The sequence below is a fragment of the Panthera pardus genome, unplaced genomic scaffold (assembly GCF_024362965.1).
Source record: "Panthera pardus isolate Hobbes unplaced genomic scaffold, ASM2436296v1 HiC_scaffold_27, whole genome shotgun sequence".
NCBI classification, from domain to species: Eukaryota; Metazoa; Chordata; class Mammalia; order Carnivora; family Felidae; genus Panthera; species Panthera pardus.
In genome coordinates this window covers 8,113,943-8,135,180 of record NW_026526843.1, presented here as the reverse complement: position 1 = coordinate 8,135,180, position 21,238 = coordinate 8,113,943, and the positions used below count along the sequence as shown (strand labels likewise).

At 42.6% G+C, this 21,238-nt stretch overlaps 1 protein-coding gene across 2 annotated transcripts in view; it reads right to left on the bottom strand.

The window, feature by feature from the left end:
• Positions 1-21,238, bottom strand: part of LOC109250464 (transmembrane 9 superfamily member 2-like) — an 87,669-nt gene that overhangs the window by 49,675 nt on the left and 16,756 nt on the right. For both annotated transcript variants that reach the window (XM_019421513.2, XM_019421514.2), the window contains exons 4-6: positions 21,029-21,156; positions 20,244-20,373; positions 4,856-4,983 (exon numbers count right to left, since the gene is read on the bottom strand). In XM_019421513.2, coding sequence (XP_019277058.2) covers positions 4,856-4,983; positions 20,244-20,373; positions 21,029-21,156 — 386 coding nt within the window. The remainder of the gene's footprint in view (positions 1-4,855; positions 4,984-20,243; positions 20,374-21,028; positions 21,157-21,238) is intronic.

Below are 21,238 nucleotides of genomic sequence, written 5' to 3'. Positions count from 1 at the left end.
CAGAGAGAGAGGGAGACACAGAATCCGAAGCAGGCTCCAGGCTCTGAGCTGCTAAGCACAGAGTCCGACGCAGGGCTCAAACTCACAGAGTGTGAGATCATGACCTGAGCTGAAGCTGGACACTTAACCAACTGAGTCACCCAGGCACCCCAAAACTTTATGATTTTAAATACTTTTGTTTTGGGGCACCAGGGTGGCTCAGTTGCTTAAGCGTCCAACTCTTGATCTCAGCTCAGGTCTTGATCTCAGGGGCATGAGTTCAAGCCTGCTGGGCATGAAGCCTACTTAAAAAAAAAAAAATAGCCTTGTTTCTAAATGTCCCTAACACTCAAATAAGAGTCAATATACTGCCCAACACATCAAACAGGTATCCCCTGCTTTTCCAAAGCTCACTTTATGCCACTTCGCTTTTACGAAAGACCTCCATTAGTACCTGTTTTCACTAAGTGAGAGAAATCCAAAGAGGATTTTCACTTTTCTGAAAAATCAAAAAGTGCATTCAGTGTTGGTGTTGCAGGGAGCCATTAGAGAGGCAGTTCCCCTCCCACCCAGTAGCGAGAGTGGCGCCGCCCAGCTCCTTCCTGGGGAACTACACTCGACATTTCGACATCAAGCCCCCAGAGCTCTGAACTGTGTGAGCATCTGCGCTTTATCTTGGCTTATGTTGTGCATCCATTAGCAAGATGTGCCTTAAGGTATCAGAAAAGCCTAAGAAAGGGGATTTGGGGAGTCTGGAAATGCTCACAAAATTTTCCGTATAAATGAATGGCAATTGCTTCTTCGCTTTTGACATTTCGACTTCCAAAAGCTTTCAGAGGAACGCTCTACTTTCAGATAGCAAGAGAAAATGTGTCGCTAAGAACCTTCTCATGGGGCACCTGGCTGGCTCAGTCGGTAGAGTACATGATTCTGGATCTCCGGGTTGTAAATTCGAGGCCCATATTGGGTGTAAAGATTACTTAAAAATAAAATCTTTAAGAAAAAGAATAAAGAGACCGCAATATCACGCAAAACATAAAAGAGGAATAAAGAGGAGATGGAAAAATCAAAAAGAGAAACAGTGATGCTTCCCTTTTGAATTATTTGCTCAACATACAATTTATCCCTTGGCTTCTGTTTAAAGAATAATATGCAGTCCTTGTGGGACTGTTATTTCTAGAAGTACGTGTGCAATAACGCCATTCACTCACCATTGCGGATGCCATTCATGTGCACCTCTTCCCATTCATTTTTTGTCACCCTAGTGTCTGACATATGATATGTCCTTACTAAGTGTTTGGAGGGTGAATTCATTGAAAGCCAAATTGTATTGTGAAACAGCTATGAATTTTAAAAATGATCATTGTTAAGGCTACCGACAAATAACATCTACAGAAAAAAATTCAATGACTGCACGATAATGCATATCAAGGTTCCCTGTTTAAGTCTGGGCCTTGAACCCAGCACATGAAATATCTGCATTTCACATCAATGAGATTATGCGGCAAAAATTGTATTAAGGTCTCTAATCATGGGAATGCAAACTGGTGCAGCCGCTCTGGAAAACAGTGTGGAGGTTCCTCAAAAAATTAAAAGTAGATCTACCCTATGACCCAGCAACAGCACTGCTAGGAATTGACCCAAGGGATCCAGGAGTGCTGATGCATAGGGGCACATGGACCCCGATGTTTACAGCAGCACTTTCAACAATAGCCAAATTATGGAAAGAGCCTAAATGTCCATCAACTGATGAACGGATAAAGGAGATGTGGTTTATGTACATAATGGAACACTACTCGGCAATGAGAAAGAATGAAATCTGGCCTTTTGTAGCAACGTGGATGGAACTGGAGAGTGTGATGCTGAGTGAAATAAGTCAGAGAAAGACAGATACCATATGTTTCACTCTTATGTGGATCCTGAGAAAGACAGGAGACCATGGAGGAGGGGAAGGGGAAAAAATAGTTAGAGAGGGAGGGAGCCAAACCATAAGAGACTCTTAAAAACTGAGAATAAACTGAGGGTTGATGGGGGTGGGGGGAGGAAAAAGTGGGTGATGGGCATGGAGAAGGGCACCTGTGGGGATGAGCACTGGGTGTTGCATGGAAACCAATTTGACAACAAATTTCATATTAAAAAAAAAAAGATCTCTAATCAATGTAAAAGCCCTATTTTAAACCACTGGCCTTGCGTGTGGGCTGTATAAGGCCTTGTAGGCCATTTTCAAAACTGGCTTTTACTCTAAGTGAGATGGGAAGTCACTGGAAGATTCTGAGCAGAAGGCTGACATGAGCTGACATTTCAAAAGGAATACTCTGCAAGCTGTACTGAGGAGAGACTGCTGGAAGTCAAGGGTGGCACCAGAGAGACCAGCGAGGGTTTTGCCCTAATTCACTTGAGATATAATGATGTCTTGGACCAGATGATAGTGGTGGAGGTGATGAGAACTGGTGGTGGATCCTGAATATATTTTAAGAAGAGAGCCACGTTATCTGCCAAAGGTTGGCATGGATATAGGGTATGAATGAAGAATAATAAAGAGGAGTCAAGGGTGTGGCCATAGTTTGGGGGCCTGAGAAACTGGAAGGATGTAGTTGCCATTTACGGAGATGGAGAAGACACTAGGAAAAACAGGTTGGAGGAAAGATTAGAAGTTCATTTCTGGCCGTGTTAAATTTGAAGTGCCTACTAGACATCCAAATGAACATGTCAAGTAGACAGCTGCATATACAAGTCTACAGATCAAAGAGTCAATGTGGGCTCTGACGCCAGGAGACAGGGTAAGATTGCCAATGTGTAAGTATATATAAAGAAGAAAAAAAGTTCAAAGACTCAGTCCCGGGACCCTCCAATATTGAGATGTTGGAGAAATGAGGAGACGACTGATAAGCGACTAGTGAGACAGGAGAAAATCAGTGAAGTATGGTATTCTCGAAGCCAAATTAAGCAAGTGATTCTAGGAAAAAGGAACAATCAACCATGGTAACCATCAGGCAAATTAGCTGGGTACAGTACCTAAAAGACAACACAAGATGGTAGGCTTAGAACACCATTAGGCCTAACTCACTGCTATGGCCTTGAACAGACTGTCTAATTCTAAAAAAAAAAAAAATTAATTATAACACAGTCCTCGTTCTCAAGAGGCCCACAAAAATGACCTTTACAATGACTAGATACATGCTACTCTAAAAAACCATTTTCTTGGCTTTTTACTCTGAGTCTGAGAATACGAGGTATAACCGTAAAGCCTTAAGTTTGATTTTCATATAGCTGATGAGACTAGCTTCTTCCTGGATGATCATACTTTGTATGTTTACTACCTAATGACGTTGAATATGAGCAGCCATCCTGAGATAGACCTCACGGTCCATCGTCCTAAAATTCTGTTGCCAGATATCAGAAGTGACATACACACAAAAAAAGCACGGGTGATTGCCCCTGACAATGATGAGTATTTCCTGGCCTCTCTTGGTAGCTATGTTTATTCCCTATTGTTCAAAAAACACGCCCTGATCCTTTTCCCCAGAAAAATACACGTCAATAAAAATTTCCAGGGTTTGGGGCGCCTGGGTGGCGCAGTCGGTTAAGCGTCCGACTTCAGCCAGGTCACGATCTCGCGGTCTGTGAGTTCGAGCCCCGCGTCAGGCTCTGGGCTGATGGCTCGGAGCCTGGAGCCTGTTTCCGATTCTGTGTCTCCCTCTCTCTGCCCCTCCCCGGTTCATGCTCTGTCTCTCTCTGTCCCAAAAATAAAAAAAAAAAAAAAAAAAAAAAGTTGAAAAAAAAAATTTCCAGGGTTTGACACATCAGGGGCCACGTGAAAAACTCCTAATTCAGCCCTCTCCTTTCACAGATGAGGAAATTAAGCCTATGACAGATCAAGTGAACCTACCCATGGTCAAAAGCTTGGCACGACACATTCTCTATTCTTTCTCTTTGAGCATCATGTGTGACAGACGGAACAGCCGTGCCTAAAGGAAGATAGGGTAGTAGCCTTAAAAATAACGAAGTCTGGCTCATTTCTACAAACTGAGGGTTTCCTTCCAAAATGGAACCAGGACAGATGAGACTAAAAAGCCAAATTTCCTAATTCCTTGCTCCATGTTCAGAAAATTCTACCACACGTGCCTCCTTTAATACACCTCACGGAAGTTTCAAGGGACAACTTCCTCATCTTAATATTTCAGGTTTTGTATATTTTTCCCATAACGGACCATGATTTTATACATTGTGTGCCATATTCCCCTCTCTACCTGTCTTAATGGAAGAGTACTAATCTATCCTATAGGATCTTAGAGTCGGAGCATTAAAGGTCGCCTGTCGAATCTGTTACCCAATGTCCTTTACAATTCATTGAGCACTTACTTACTAGGGACCAGACACTATGCTGGAGGCCTACTTGTGAACTCTCCAACACCTGGGTCATCTAGGCTCTTTCTGTAACATCCAGGGATACAGTACTCATTAATTCTTGGGATTGCTTATTTAATTAGAGTTAGAGAACTCTAATTGTTAGTAGATTCTTCCTTATACTCAGGTGATACCTGCCTAATAGACTCCAGTAATAGACCTGTCCTCTGAAGAAGCACAAATTGAAATCTAAGCTCTTTATCATAGGGCAGCAAGTAAAGAAGAGAGTAAGGATGCCCTCAGTAGGTCTATTCCCTTCCAGATCTGTCAATTCTTTCTCACATCACATGGTATTCAAATGCTAACTACAAGCAGAAGGGAATAAATTGCCTATTTGATTTTTCAAATTGTATGTCTGAGGTGACATCACACATGTATCCTAAAAATGAGAATTCTAGTTGAGAACTTCCATATTCTGAATTAATTTTTAAATTAATGGAGCTAAGTAAAAAAGATATTCTCTAATTACCTTTGGGGCTCAAGTCTAGCAGAAACCAATCTCGCAAAACCCCCATTTCTTCCACTGTCCTCGTGGTATGCAATAGTAATATCAACGTGGTTGAAGAGGAAGTAAATATGACTTTTGTTGAATTCAGGCTGCAAAAAGATAAAGAAACTTTAAAGAAGCTTGAACTTTTCTTAAAAACTAAAAAACATAAAATCTGGCCATGGAATAAAAATGAGATACACTATAATATTATTGACTACATTCTGTTTTTCATCTCCATAACTTACTTTTTTTTTTATACCTGGAAGCTTGTACCTCATAATCCCCTTCATTTATTTCTGCCCATCCCCCAACCCCTCCCCTCTGGCAACCACCAGTTCTCCCTCAGAACCTTCGGAAGGAACCAACGCTGCTGACGCCTTGATCTTGAACTTCTAGTCTCCAGAACTGTGAGACAATGAATTTCTGTTGGTTTGAGCTCCCAATTTTGTAGTGTGTTTTTAGAGCAGCCCTAGCAAACGAGGGGCTTGGCAATATGAGCTTTGCAATCAAACAGCTGGTTACTAGCTGCATGACCATAAACAAGTCATTTAACCTCTTGGACCCTCACTTTCCTCTTTTTATTTTTTTAAGAATTTTTTTAATGTTTATTTATTTTGAGAGAGAGAGTATGCCCGTGCAGTGGACTGGCAGAGAGAGGAGGAGAGAAACCCAAGCAGGCTCTATGCTGTCAGCACAGAGCCCCATGCAGGACCTGATCCCACAAACTGTGGGATCATAACCTGAGCCGAAATCAAGAGTCGGATATTCAACAGACTGAACTCCCCAGGCACCCCTCCTCTTTTTAAAAACGGGGACAATCGGGACACCTGGCTGGCTCAGTCGGTACAGTATGTGACTCCTGATTTCAGGATCATGAGTTTGAGCCCCATGATGGGTATAGAGATGACTTAAAAAAATTTTTTTAATTAAAAAAATAAGATTGCTCATAGAACTGTTGAGGACTACATAGAATCATGTATGTAAAGTACTTAGTGAAGTGCTTAGCATAGAAAGCCTTGAATAAATACTAGCTGTTACATCACCCAGGCCCTTCAATCTTCAGAAAATGAGTCCAAATGAACCTTGTCAATTACCATATTGAGTCATCTGCAACACGCAGAACTCCTAGATTAAGAATCATGGCTCTGCAAATCCCAGAACTGAGAGTGACGGGCCTGAAGGAACTCTTGAGATCCTTTAGTACAGTGATGATAGAGGGTAAGAGTGATCCTACTGCGGCTGGGCGACTGGGTGGCTCAGACCGTTGAGCATCTGACTCTTGATCTTGGCTTAGGTCATGATCTCACAGTTCGCGGGTTCGAGCCCCGCATCGGGCTCTGTGCTGATGGTGCAAAGCCTGCTTGAGATTCTGTCTCTCCTTCTCTCTGCCCCTCCCCTGCTTGTGCTCTCTCTCTCTCTCTCTCTCTCTCTCAACATAAATGAATAAACTTTTAAAAATATTAAAAAAAAAAAGAGTGCCCCCGTGGGGGAGTATCACAATCAGCTTGGGGTGGAGAGTAAGTACTGCTCACGGCAATGCTGTCCATTATTGCAAAGAATTAGAAACTGGAAAACAAGACCATCAGTACAGTGAAATGAAATATGGAATAACCATATAGAGCAATAAAATGCAGCTAGCAGATTTGCATGCACTAGGATGGAGGGATACCACGTATCGGTATTGGATGTTCATGATCTGTACTAACAGAAGCGGCACAAGCAGCACAGCACAGTGGTTAAGGATGTGGACTCCACAGTCAAACCGCCTAAGGTGGAAAGCTCGGGTACGGCATCCGCTAGCCTGTGTGACCAAGTCGCTTAACCCCTCAGTGTCTGGGTTTCTACACCTATGACGCAGAAATCGTAACAGTACTTACCTTTTTTATTTTATTTTAGAGATAGAGAGTGAGTGGGGGAGGGGCAGAGAGAGAGGGAGAGAGAGAATCCCAGGCAGGCTCTGCACTCGGCGCAGGGCTCAATCTCATGAACCATGAGATCGTGACCTGAGCCCAAATGAAGAGCGGAACACTTAGCTGACTGAACCACCCAGGCACCCAATAACAGCACTTATCTTAATGGGTACTGTGAGGATTAAATCACCCCAGGAACAGCATCTCCCCCACTCTGGGACACAAAAGGGTCCAATGTGATGGGTAAAGTGGTAACAAGGCCCTTAAGGATCTGGATCCTGCTTCTCTCTCCAGCCTCATCTGCCGCCACAGCCTCTACGTCTAACCCGGTAAATGACTACAAAGAATTCTTTATGCTGTGCTCTCATAGCACTGGGCTCGTATGCCAGTCACTGACCACATCAAATTGTAGTCAGTGTACTCACACGTTTACATCCCCTAGTCAACTGTGTTCCCCAGCGGATCGCAAGGCTGGGAACTTTGCTTCATTCATCCATTCGTCCATTCAGCAAAATATTTTTGAACATCTACTATGTGCCAGGCACTTCTTAACTGTGTCCGAAGAGCTAATATCCTACAGGGGGTCAAAAAATGCAAGAGGTAGTTAGGTATATTGCAAAGAGACGAGAATTTGGATCAAAAACCATTGGGATGCAATTCAGATTTTGCCCCATATAATCCTCTGTAGGTCAGTCTTTATTCGCCTTAGTTTTCTTTTTCTTTCTTTTCACATAACAGGAAATGAATTTTTCTTTTTTTTTTTTTTTGAGAGAAAGAGAGGGCAAAGTGAAGGAGGGCAGAGAGAGAGAGAGAGAGAGAGAGAGAGAGAGAGAGAATCCCATGGGGGCAGAGAGGAAGGGGGAGGGAAAGAGAGAGAGAGAAGTGGGACTCCAGCTCACCTAATGCGGGGCATGAACTGGTGAACGGTGAGATCATGACCTGAGCCAAAGTCGGATGCTTAACCGACTGAGCCACCCAGGAGCCCCCAAAGTAAAGTCTTTTAAATTAAAAACAAAAACAAAACGTGAGCTGACAAGAAAGTAAAGAACTGCCATGTCAAATTCTAAAGCAGGAAGCCAGAGAGGTAACCTCTGTGAGGGAGCATTGATGGTGCTCTTGCCCTGGGGACATCTGACCTGGGCAAACTTGGAAAGACAGTTTGGGTAGCCTCCTGGAATAAAGGGCAGAGAACTCGAGGAGGGCCCTCCCAGGCAAGAAGGCTCTGAGACCACCCACCCCGCTCAAAACCAATACCCTCAGGGTAAAGACGAACAGGAAGCAAGCTTTTTCTCCTCCCCCAAAGGACTACAGGGAAGATGGCCTTGGTGCTAAACAGAAAAGGCAGTGGGGGAACTGTCCTTGAACAGTTGTGGCCACAGGCCAGCCCTAACATATATATGCAGTTTGGAATCCCATCACCGAAGTGGCCCCAGGAAAGTCAAGTCATGAATTTGCTTTCAGGCGGCCCCAGACTGGTACTTCCCAAAAACCCCTGGAAGAAGTCAATGAAAATCCTCTCTGGAGGAAAGTACTTTGACCCCAGGGCTCAAAGAAACTCCTCAAACAATTGTTGAGAACAATGTGTATGTTGGGGCACCTGGGTGGGTGAGTCTGTTGAGCCTTCTGACTTCAGCTCAGGTCATGATCTCGAACCCCTCGTCAGGCTCTGTGCTGACAGCTCAGCCTGGGTAGCTCCGTTGGTTAAATGTCTGACTTTGGCTCAGGTCATGATCTCAGGGTTCATGGGAGGCCCCGTGTAGGGCTCCACGCCAACCGTGAGGAGCCTCCTTGAGATACTCTCTCCCTCTCTCTCTGCCCCTCCCCTGCTTGCATGCACACTCTCTCTCTCTCTCTCAAAATAAATACATAAATAAAAACTTTTAAAAATTTTTGCAGAAATGAGAGAGATGATTACTGAAATTAAAAATTCAATCCCTATGTTCAGGTGAGCACAAGCCCCGCTTAGGGCAAACACGAACCCTGCTTCGGGTGAGCCCCGCTTCTCTCTCTCTCTCCCTCTGCCCCTCGCTCACTTGCACTCCCTGTCTCTCAAAAAAAAAAAAAAAATCAATGCCTATGTTTATTTTTTTTCAGTATTTTTGAGGCTTGTTTATGGATGAAATAACTTAGTAATTCATCACTTACATACAACACCCAGTGCTCATCACAAGTGCACTCAATGTTTGTGTTCATAAGAGAAGAAACAAGTGAGGAAGAAAATTTATAGACTAGAAGATAGGGCAGAAGAACACGGCACAGGAAAAAAATGGAAAATACAGAAGGGAGGTTAAGAGACACGGAGGAGAAAATAAAAACTTTTAACCTAGGTTTAATCGGAGTCTGAAAAGGAAAGAAGAAAAGTTCTGACAATGGCTGAGAATTCCAGAACTGATAAAAGGCACCAATCCAGGGGCACCTGGGTGACTCAGTCAGTTAAGCATCCAACTCTTGATCTCAGCTCAGGTCTTGGTTCGGGGTTGTGAGTTCAAGCCCCACATTGGGCTCCATGTTGGCATGGAGCCTACTTAAAAAAAATCATACTACAGGGCATCTTGGTGGCTCAGTCAGTTGGGCATCCGACTTTGGCTCAGGTCATGATCTCACAGTTGGTGAGTTCGAGCCTCGCATGGGACTCTGTGCTGACAGCTCAGAACCTGGAGCCTGCTTCGGATTCCGTCTCCCTCTCTCTCTCTGCCCCTCCCCCCTCTCTGCCCCTCCCCCAGCTAAAGCTCTGTCTCTCCGTCTCTCAAAGATGAACATTAAAAAAATTTTTAATCATACTTCACAGAACCCAAATGCCACCAATTATAAAACATCATTATTTTATGTGCTACTAGGAAAAAACATTGCCAATTAAACTTTGACAACCCATCATCTGAAAGAGACACATCCTAATTTCATAAATGTTAAAATATGGGAAAATAGAGTTTTAGAATCAATAAAATGTGGGATATAAAAATAATTTACAAAGCATAAAATAATACAACAGAACTGAGACCAAACGTCATATCCATAAATGTAAATATGTTTAACTCACCTATTAAGAGGAAAGGGGCTTTCAGAAGTTACCACAGAGCAAAACTCAACAATACATTGTATATAAGAGAAACATCTAAAACAAAAAGGCTCTGGGGTGCCTGGCCGGCTCAGTCAGTAGAGCATGGGACTCTTAATCTCAGGGTTGTGAGTTCAAGCCCCATGTTGGATGTGGAAACTACTTAAAAATTTGGAAGAAAATAAAGAGTTTCTGAAAAATTAAAAAGAAAGGAAGGGCCAAGTTACAGAGTGTGAACAGGGGAGGGGCGGAGAGAGAGGGAGACACAGAATCCGAAGCAGGCTCCAGGCTCCGAGCTGTCAGAACAGAGCCCGACGTGGGGCTCGAACTCACGAACCATGAGATCATGAACTGAGCCCAGGTCGGACTTGTAACCAACTGAGCCACCCAGGCGCCGCTTACGCCTTCACTTTAAACAACTAAAACCAAAATGGGTAATAAAGTATATGAAAACAACAGTTTTTGACCCTCAGACAGCAAAGAACATTAAGAGAGTGATCACCAAGAGAAAGGCAACGAATACGCTGAGCCCTACTACTGCATCAAGCTTACTTCCCAGAGAGAGTTCCCAGGCTGTGGTGCAAGGAAAGGGGCCCCAAGCAGCGCCCTGCAGGCTCCCCGAATTGAAGACAACAAGTTCACAGTCCAGGGACACCAAGCGGCTAGATGGTGTGGGGCAGAAAACCAGAGAGAAGAGAGCTACCCAGAGCTTTCTGGAGGTACGCAGAAGGCTCTCTTTCATCACAGTATTGATGAGTACACGCGTATAAAGTGTGCCAGTCCTTGTCTTTTTGCCCCTCGTCTCCAAATCCATTCCCTTTGGTCTCTGTGAAAATCATCTAGGCCCTTTAGTTTCCCTTTGCAAGCTGGCGCCGAAAGAAGTTTCGTCAGTAGAGGGCGCTGGACAGCCATTACCCGGGAATAGGCAGAAAGCAGAAGGCAGGCGATTTGTGGGGCAGTGAAACTCCTGGGTATGACACCGTAACAGTGGACACATGTCGTCTCACATTGGTCCAAACCCACAAAATGTACAACCAAGAATGAACCCTACCGTAAACTGGGTGGTAATGGTGCACGAATGTAGGTTCATCAATTATAACGAATGTACCACACTCTGGTGAGTGATATTGATCCCGGGGGAGGCTCTATGCATGTGAGGGGGAGAAGGGGGTGCATGGGTGGCTCAGGTGGTTAAGTGTCCAACTCTTAACTTTGGTTCAGGTCATGATCTCATGGTTTGTGGGATCCAGCCCCTGCTTTCGGCTCTGCAGCGACAGCATGGAGCCCGTTTGGGATTCTCTCTCTCTCTCAAGATAAATTAAACATGTTTATTTTTGAAAGAGAAAGCGGGCGTGAAGGAGAGGCAGAGAGAGAGAGTGGGGCAGAGGATCAGAAGTGGGCTCCCCTCTGACAGCACAAGCCCGAGGTGGGGCTCAAACTCACAAACCAGGCGATCATGACCTGAGCTGAAGTCAGACACTCAACTGACCAAGCCACCCAGGTGTCCCAATAAATAAACATTTTTTAAAGATAGATAAATAATGGGGCTAGAGAGAAACAGAGTATGAGCAGGGGAGGGGCAGAGAGAAAGGGAGACCCAGAATCCGAAGCAGGCTCCAGGCTTTCAGCTTTCAGCACGGAGCCCGACGTGGGACTCGAACCCGTGAGCCATGAGATCATGACCCGAGCCGAAGTCGGATGCCTAGCCGACTGGGCCACCCAGGTGCCCCTATTTAAATTTTTTTGAGTTTAATTATCTTTAGTAATCTCTACACCAATGTGGGGATCGAACTCACAACCTTGAGATTAAAAGTTAAATGCTCTACCAACTGAGCTAGCCAGGCACTCGGTCTCTCTCTCTCAAAAAAATAAACATTAAAAAAAATTTTTTAATTTAAATAGATAAATAACACAGGTGCCTCAGATCTGGCAAAAATAACCAAGATGGTGTACAAATGACTGAAATTTAGGAAGCACCTGCCCTCTTCTCTGGAAAGAAACAGTTGACAGTATCATCAGTTAGAGCACGGAAGTTTTTTGTGTGTCTCGTGTCCATGAAATACAGCCAGACCAACACTAAACCATCCTACACACCTAGAAAACTGACTGGAGGATAAACACAACCATCTGCACAACCTGAACCACCGAATTCAGCAGGTACGCGGCGCGGAGAGGTGAATTTGGGGAGCGAGAAGCCGCAAAAGGTAGGGAACTGCTTTTGCGGGCGGAGAGAGGACAGAGACTGGGGGGGGCGGGGAGAATACGGGAACAGCACCCCTCCCCAAAAGCAGCTGGAGAGAAAGTGGAAAATTGGAAACAGCCGCAGGGACTGAGCTAAAAAGGGAGAAAAGAGAAAGGAGAGGGCTTAAATTCCATTAGGACCATAAACAAGGGGAAAGCAAAGGCTGCAACTCTGCAGTTCGATACCTGCCGGTGCTCTGGTGGGAAGGGCAAATCCCCAGGAGCAGGGTGGGGTCCGGGAGGTTCTCAGGCCACATGGGGAGAAGCGGTTCCACCCCTGGAAGGATATTTGGTAGACTGTTGAAGCCACCTGGTCCCGGCAGACCCCGCAAAACGGCCACATTCGCTGGTGCTGGAACAGGGTCGTTGAGGGGGGAAGCCTGGTGCCAGGTGTGCGTTGTGATTTTCCATCATCCCCGAGACGCCGCTGCTACGCCGTCTCGCGGACTTTTTCTGGGGCGGGCTGGCACCTGGCCGCAGTCTCGGGGCTCCGGCAGCGGCAGGGGTCCCGCCCGCGTTCCTGGGTGCAGCCGACATTCGGCCATCGCTCATCCGGCCTTTGCTCTGTGAGACCCTCCCGCAGAGCGGCGGAACGGGTCAAAGCCGAAGTCCTTCGGAAGTAAGGGGCCGGGGACCACAGCCGCATCTGAGACAAAACTTCGGAGAGAGGTACTGCCTGGGGCCTGGTCATGGAAAGTGAAAAAGCGGGGAGTGGACGAGAGCTGAAGACAGAGGACGGGTCCGTGACTGCTGAGCCAGGAGAACAAACAGGGAGGCTGGGTGGCGCCATTTTCACCACTCCCACGCATGCGCATAGGCACCTACGAGCACTGCGACCATCCACCCCAGTAGGCTAGCGGCGCCATCTAGTGGAGAGCGGAGCCGTTACACTGAGCCCCGCCCACCTGGGCCAACCTGGCTCTCAAGAACACAAGTCTCACTGCCGGCTTAGTTTATGGACTATAACATGCTACATACGCTAACATCTAAGGGAAAACAAAGCAATTTCAGTCCTACTTTAATCTGTTAGGTTCATCTATTCAGTTTTCTTTCTTTTTTTTCTTTTTTCTCTTTCTCTTTCACAATTCTTTTTCTTGAATACAGAAAGAGAAAAAATGCATTTTTATTTTCAATTTTTATTAAAAATATTTTTCTTTAATTTTTATTACTATATTTTTTCCTTTTGTGTAAATTTTTTCAGATTCTATTTTACTTCCATCATTTTATTTTAGTCTACTTCAGTGTATTCACCTTTTCAAATTTTCAAACAATTTCCTTTTTTTTCTTTTCTTTTGCTTGAATGCAGAAAGAGAAAACTTCAGTTTTACTTTCAATTTCTTTTAAAAATACTTTTAATTTTTGTTGCTATATTTTTCACTTTTATGTAAACTTTTTCAAATTCTATTTACTTCCATCATTTTATTTTAGTCTAATACAGTGTATTCACTTTTTCAAATTTACAAACGATTTCTTTTTTCTTTTTTTATCTTTTTTCTCTTCTTTGTTTCTTTTCTTTTTTCTTAAATACAGAAAAAGAAAAAATTCATATTTATTTTTAATTTTTATTAAAAATATTTTTCTTTAACTTTACTATACTCTTCACTTTTGTGTATATTTTTTCAAATTCAATTTTACCTGCATCATCTCATTTTAGTCTACTTCAGTGTATTCATGTTTTCAAATTCTCAAAAGACTTCCTTTTTTTTCTTCCCCCCCCCCTTTTATTTTCTCTAATCTGTCAAACCACTTTCAACACCCAGACCAAAATACAACTAGGATCTAGCATCATCTATTCAATTTGTATGGGTGTGTGTGTGTGTAATTTTTAATTTTAATTTTTTTTAATTTTAGTTTTTTTAATTTCAATTTTTCTACCTCATTAATTCCTTTTCTCCCTTCAAAATGACAAAACGAAGGAATTCACCCCAAAAGAAAGAGCACGAAGAAACGACGGCCAGGGATTTAACCAACATAGATACAAGCAAGATGTCTGAGCCAGAATTTAGAATCACGATAAGAATACAAGCCGGAGTCAAAAATAGATTAGAATCCCTTTCTGCAGAGATAAAAGAAGTAAAAAATAGAATGAAATTAAAAATGCTATAACTGAGCTGCAATCACGGATGGGTGCCGTGGCGGCAAGGATGGATGAGGCAGAACAGAGAATCAGCGATATAGAGGACAAACTTATAGAGAATAATGAAGCAGAAAAAAAGAGGGAGATGAAGGCAAAAGAGCACAATTTAAGAATTAGAGAAATCAGTGACTCATTAAAAAGGAACATCAGAGTCATAGGGGTCCCAGAGGAGGAAGAGAGAGAAATAGGGGTAGAAGGGTTATGTGAGCAAATCATAGTGGAAAACTTTCCTAACCTGGGGAAAGACACAGACATCAAAATCCAGGAAGCACAGAGGACCCCCATTAGACTCAACAAAAACTGACCACCAACAAGGCATATCATAGTCAAATTCACAAAATACTCAGGCAAGGAGAGAATCATGAAAGCAGCAAAGGAAAAAAGTCCTTAACTTACAAGGGAAGACAGATCAGGTTTGCAGCAGACCTATCCACAGAAACTTGGCAGGCCAGAAAGGAGTGGCGGGATATATTCAGTGTGCTGAATCAGGAAAATATGCAGCCAAGAATTCTTTATTCAGCAAGGCTGTCATTCAAAATAGAAGGAGAGATAAAAAGTTTCCCAGACAAACAAAAATCAAAGGAGTTTGTGACCACTAAACCAGCCCTGCAAGAAATTTTAAGGGGGACTTTCTGAAGGGAGAAAAGATGAAAATATATATAAATAAATAAATAAATAAATATCAAAAGCAACAAAGATTAGAAAGGATCAGAGAACACCAGAAACTCCAACTCTACAAGCATCATAATGGCAATAAATTCATGTGTTTCAGTACTCACTCTAAACATCAATGGACTAAATGCTCTAATCAAAAGACATAGGGTAACAGAATGGATAAGAAAACAAGATCCATCTATATGCTGTTTAAAAGAGACCCACTTTAGACCTAAAGACACCTTCAGATTGAAAATAAGGGGATGGAGAACAATCTATCATGCTCATGGTCAACAAAAGAAAGCCGGAGTAGCCATACTTATATCAGACAATCTAGACTTTAAAATAAAGACTGTATCAAGAGATGCAGAAGGGCATTATATCCTAATCAAGGGGTCTATCCACCAAGAAGACCTAACAATTGTAAACATTTATGCGCCAAATGTGGCAGCACCCAAATATATAAATCAATTAATCACAAACAAAGAAATTCATCGATAGTAATACCATGATAGTAGGAGACTTCAACACCCCACTCACAGCAATGGACAGATCATCTAATCAGAAAATCAACAAGGAAACAATTGCTTTTGAATGACACACTGGACCAGATCGACTTAACAGATATATTCAGAACATTTCATCCTAAAGCAGCAGAATATACATTCTTCTGCAGTGCACATGGAACGTTCTCCAGAATAGACCATATACTGGGACCCAAATCAGCCCTAAGTAAGTACAAAAAGATGGAGATCATACCGTGCCTATTTTCAGACCACAACGCCATGAAACTCGAAATCAACCACAAGAAAAAAATTGGAAAGGTAACAAATACTTGGAGACTGAAGAACATCCTACTAAAGAATGAATGGGCTAACCAAGCAGTTAAAGAGGAAATTAAAAAGTATATGGAAGTCAATGAAAATGATAACACCACAACCCAAAACCTCTGGGATGCAGCAAAGGCGGTCATAAGAGGAAAGTATATAGCAATCCAGGCCTTCCTAAAGAAGGAAGAAAGATCTCAGATACACAACCTAAACTTATGCCTTAAGAAGCTGGAAAAAAGAACAGCAAATAAAACCCAAAACCAGCAGAAGACAGGAAGTATAAAGATTAGAGCAGAAATTAATGCTATCGAAACCAAAAACACAGTAGAACAGATTAATGAAACCGGAAGCTGGTTCTTTGACGGAATTAACAAAATTGATAAACCACTAGCCAGTTTGATCAAAAAGAAAAAGGAAAGGACCCAAATAAATAAAATCAAGAATGAAAGAGGAGAGACCATAACCAACACAGCAGAAATAAAAACAATAATAAGAGAATATTATGAGCAATTATATGCCAATAAAATGGGTAATCTGGAAGAAATGGACAAATTCCTAGAAACATATACACTACCAACACTGAAACAGGAAGAAATAGAAAATTTGAACAGACCCATAACCAGTAAGGAAACTGAATTAGTAATCAAAAATCTGCCAAAAAACAAGAGTCCAGGGCCAGATGGCTTTCCGGGGAAATTCTATCAAACATTTAAGGAAGAGTTAACACCTATTCTCTTAAAACTGTTCCAAAAAATAGAAATGTTCCAAAAAATAGAAAACTCCCAAACTCTTTCTATGAAGCCAGCATTACCTTGATTCCAAAACCAGACAGAGACCCCACTAAAAAGGAGAACTATAGACCAATTTCCCTGATGAATATGGATGCAAAAATCCTCAACGAGATATGAGCCAACCGGATCCAACAATACATTAAAAAAATTATTCACCACAACCAAGCAGGATTTATACCTGGGATGCAGGGCTGGTTCAATATCCGCAAAACAATTAACGTGATTCATCACATCAATAAAAGAAAGGACAAGAACCATATGATCCTCTCAATAGATGCAGAGAAAGCATTTGACAAAATACAGCATCCTTTCTTGATAAAAAGCCTCAAGGGGCGCCTGGGTGGCTCAGTCGGTTAAGCGTCCGACTTCGGCTCAGGTCGTGATCTCGCGGTCCGTGAGTTCGAGCCCCGCTGTGCTGACAGCTCAGAGCCTGGAGCCTGTTTCATATTCTGTGTCTCCCTCTCTCTGACCCTCCCCCGTTCATGCTCTGTCTCTCTCTGTCTCAAAAATAAATAAACGTTAAAAAAAATTTAAAAAAAAACCCTCAAGAAAGTAGGCATAGAAGGAGCATACCTCGAGATCATAAAAGCCATATATGAACAACCCAATGCTAATATCATCCTCAACGAGGAAAGACTGAGAGCTTTCCCCCTAAGGTCAGGAACAAGACAGGGATTCAACATAGTATTGGAAGTCTTAGCCTCTGCAATCAGACAACACAAAGAAATAAAAGGCATCCAAATCGGCCAGGAGGAGGTCAAACGTTCACTCTTCGCAGATGACATGATACTCTATATGGAAAATCCAAAAGATTCCACCAAAAAACTGCTAGAACTGATCCATGAATTCAGCAAAGTGGCAGGATATAAAATCAATGCACAGAAATCGGTTGCATTCCTATACACCAACAATGAAGTGACAGAGAAATCAAGGAATCGATCCCATTTACAGTTGCACAAAAAACCATAAAATACCTAGGAATAAATCTAACCAAAGAGGTGAAAAATCTATACACTGAAAACTATAGAAAGCTTATGAAAGACAATGAAGAAGACACAAAAAAATGGAAAAAGATTCCATGCTCCAGGATAGGAAGAACAAATATTGTTAAAATGGCAATACTACCCAAAGCAATCTACATATTCAATGCAATTCCTATCAAAGTAACACCAGCATTCTTCACAGAGCTAGGACAAATATTCCTAACATGTGTATGGAACCAGAAAAGACCCCGAATAGCCAAAGAGATCTTGAAAAAGAAAACCAAAGCAGGAGGCATCACAATCCCAGACTTCAAGCTATACTACAAAGCAGTAATCATCAAGACAGTGTGGTACTGGCACAAGAACAGACACTCAGATCAATGGAACAGAATAGAGAACCCAGAAATGGACCCACAAACGTATGGCCATCTGATCTTTGACAAGGCAGGAAAGAATATCCAATGGAATAAAGACAGTCTCTTTAGCAAGTGGTGCTGGGAAAACTGGACAGTGACACGCAGAAGAAGGAACCTGGACCACTTTCTTACACCAGACACAAAAATAAACTCAAGATGGATGAAAGACCTAAACGTAAGACAGGAAGCCACCAAAATCCTCGAGGAGAAAGCAGGCAAAAACCTCTTTGATCTTGGCCGCAGCAACTTCTTACTCAACACGTCTCCAGAGGTGAGGGAAACAAAAGCAAAAAAGAACTACTGGGACCTCATCAAAATAAAAATCTTCTGCACAGTGAAGTAAACAATCAGCAAAACTAAAAGGCAACAGACAGAATGGGAGAAAATATTTGTAAATGACATATCAGATAAAGGGCTAATATCCAAAATCTATAAAGAACTTAGCAAACTCAACACCCAAAGAACAAATAATCCAGTGAAGAGATGGGCAAAAGACATGAATAGACACTTCTCCAAGGAAAACATCCCGATGGCCAACCGACACATGAAAAAGTGCTCAACATCACTCATCATCAGGGAAATACAAATCAAAACCACAATGAGATATCATCTCACATCTGTCAGAATGGCTAACATTCACAACTCAGGCCAACAACAGATGTTGGTGAGGATTCGGAGAAAGAGGATCTCTTTTGCATTGTTGGTGGGAATGTAAGCTGGTGTGGCCACTCTGGAAAACAGGATGGAGGTTCCTCAAAAAATTAAAAATAGAACTACCCAACGACCCAGCAATTGCACTATTAGGCATTTATCCACGGGATACCGGTGTGCTGTTTCGAAGGGACACATGCACCCCCATGTTTATGGCAGCACTGTCAACAATAGCCAAAGTATGGAAAGAGCCCAAATGTCCATCGATGGATGAATGGATAAAGAAAATACGGTATATATACACAATGGAGTATTACTCGGCAATCGAAAAGAATGAAATCTTGCTATTTGCAACTACATGGATGGAACGGGAGGGTATTATGCTAAGTGACATTAGTCAGTCAGAGAAAGACAAATATCATATGACTTCACTCAGATGAAGACTTTAAGAGACAAAAAAGATGAACATAAGGGAAGGGAAGCAAAAATAATATAAAAAAAGGGAAGGGGACAAAACAGAAGAGACTCTTAAATATGGAGAACAAACTGAGGGTTACTGGAGGGATTGTGGGAGGGGGATGGGCTAAATGGATAAGGGGCGTTAAGGAATCTACTCCTGAAATCATTGTTGCACTATATGCTAACTAATTTGGGTGTAAATTTTAGAAAATAAAAAACAAATTAAAAAAAACAAAAAAAGAGTACCATCAGTTAGACAACCAAGCAAGAAACTGGGCAGTCATCCTATATAGGAGACTGCTGGAGAGCCACAAGGCCAACCGTGAGATTGGGACTTCCAAGCTAAAAAGCTCTGAGCTGGATTCCTACTTCTGCACTTAACAAGCTGTATGCCTCTAGTCATGTCACTTAACCTCTCAGAGACTGAGTTTCATCACCTATAAAATGGCAGCAGTAGGGTCCTAGCAACAGGGCTGTTCTAAGGACTAAATCAGGCACTGTAGGAAGTAATATCGCACACAGGACCTCCCTCCATGACCCAGCTTCTGCCCAGCCACCTTTTCAGCATCATCTCTAGCTGCACCTCCCAAACCCTAACCTTATGCCACAGACATGCTCAACTACTCACAGTCCCCCAATCATAGCATCCTGTTTCAGACTTCCAAGTTATTTTTTTTTAATTTTTTTTAATGTTTATTTATTTTTGAGAGAGAGAGAGAGACAGAGTACAATCAGGAGAGGAGCAGAAAGAGGGAGACACAGAATCTGAAGCAGGCTCCAGGCTCTGAGCTGTCGGCACAGAGCCCGACGCGGGGCTTGAACCCACAAACCGAGAGATCATGGCCTGAGCTGAAGTCAGATGCTCAACCAACTGAACCACCCAGGTGCCCCCAGACTTCCAAGTTCTTGATCACACTGATTTCCCTCCTAGAAATGCTCACCCACCCATTTATTTCACAAATACATTTTCACTCCCTCCATTATATCCTCCTTGTCTCTCAGTCTCCTATCATAGAACATTCTATTGTATTGATCTATCTACAGGTCTGTCTCCTTAGTCAGGACTGTGAACTTCTAGAGGACAAAGACCACGTCTACTTGAGTTTGTATTCCCAACACCTAGCACAAAACCTAGAAGATGGTAGGTGTCCCATTAATGTTTGCTAAGTGACTACCCTAGAAAGCAAATTATTAAGTGAAGCAACATTCTTATATTTCTAAGTAAGTTCTCAACACTTACATGGATAAGGCAGGCATGTTTCGATTCGCCACTTTTGGCAATAAAACATCCTATTGGAAATCCTGGTGTGTGGTACTTGGTTCCATCCCCTGTATTATGGCACCATATGACAGGCATATTGTCAATAATCCTAAATACAAATATTTTAACAATAAAAGTTTTAACAAGCGTTTCACACCAAGCAGTACCAACATCATCTTGCATGGATTTAAGTTCAAATTTTTAATCAAAGTTACAAAAAATAGCATACAATTTCAAGGACCTATTAAAACTACTTTTGGGGCACCTCAGTGGCTCAGTCAGTTAAGCGTCCAACTTGTGCGTTTGTGCGTTCGAGCCCCGCGTCAGGCTCTGTGCTGACAGCTCAGAGCCTGGAGCCTGCTTCGGATTCTGTGTCTCCCTCTCTCTCTGCCCCTCCCCCACTCACACTGTCTCTCTCTCCTTCAAAAATAAATAAACATTTTTTAAAAATTTAAAAAAACTACTACTTTTTTTTAGGGGCACCTGGGTGTGGCTCAGTCACCCAGGCATCCAACTCTTTGTTTCAGCTCAAGTCATGATCTCACGTGGGCTCAAGCCCTGTGTCGGCTCTGTGCTCATGGTGTAGAAGCTGCCTGGGATTCTCTCTCTCCCTCTCTCTCTCTGCACCCCCCTTCTCGTGCTATCCCTGTGTCTCTCAAAATAAACTTAAAACAATTTTTAAAAACCTACTTCCTTTTTTTTAAAAAACTACTTCTGAAAGGACTTGAAAAATTAAATCATGTCCTCTCATTTGCCAAACCTACCAGTGATGCTGATAATTCAGTCGTATTCCTTTCCTCAAAAAGGCCAGCTTTTTCTCCTGGTCATCATTTGCTGTATCATAGGATTTTACACAAACTTTTATGCATGTTCCTGTCCTGTTAAAAGGAAACTGTTGAGAAAGAATTCAAAGATTAAAAGATTTGACTAAGTTTTATAAATCAAGGGTCGCAAAATAGGCAATTTATCTTACA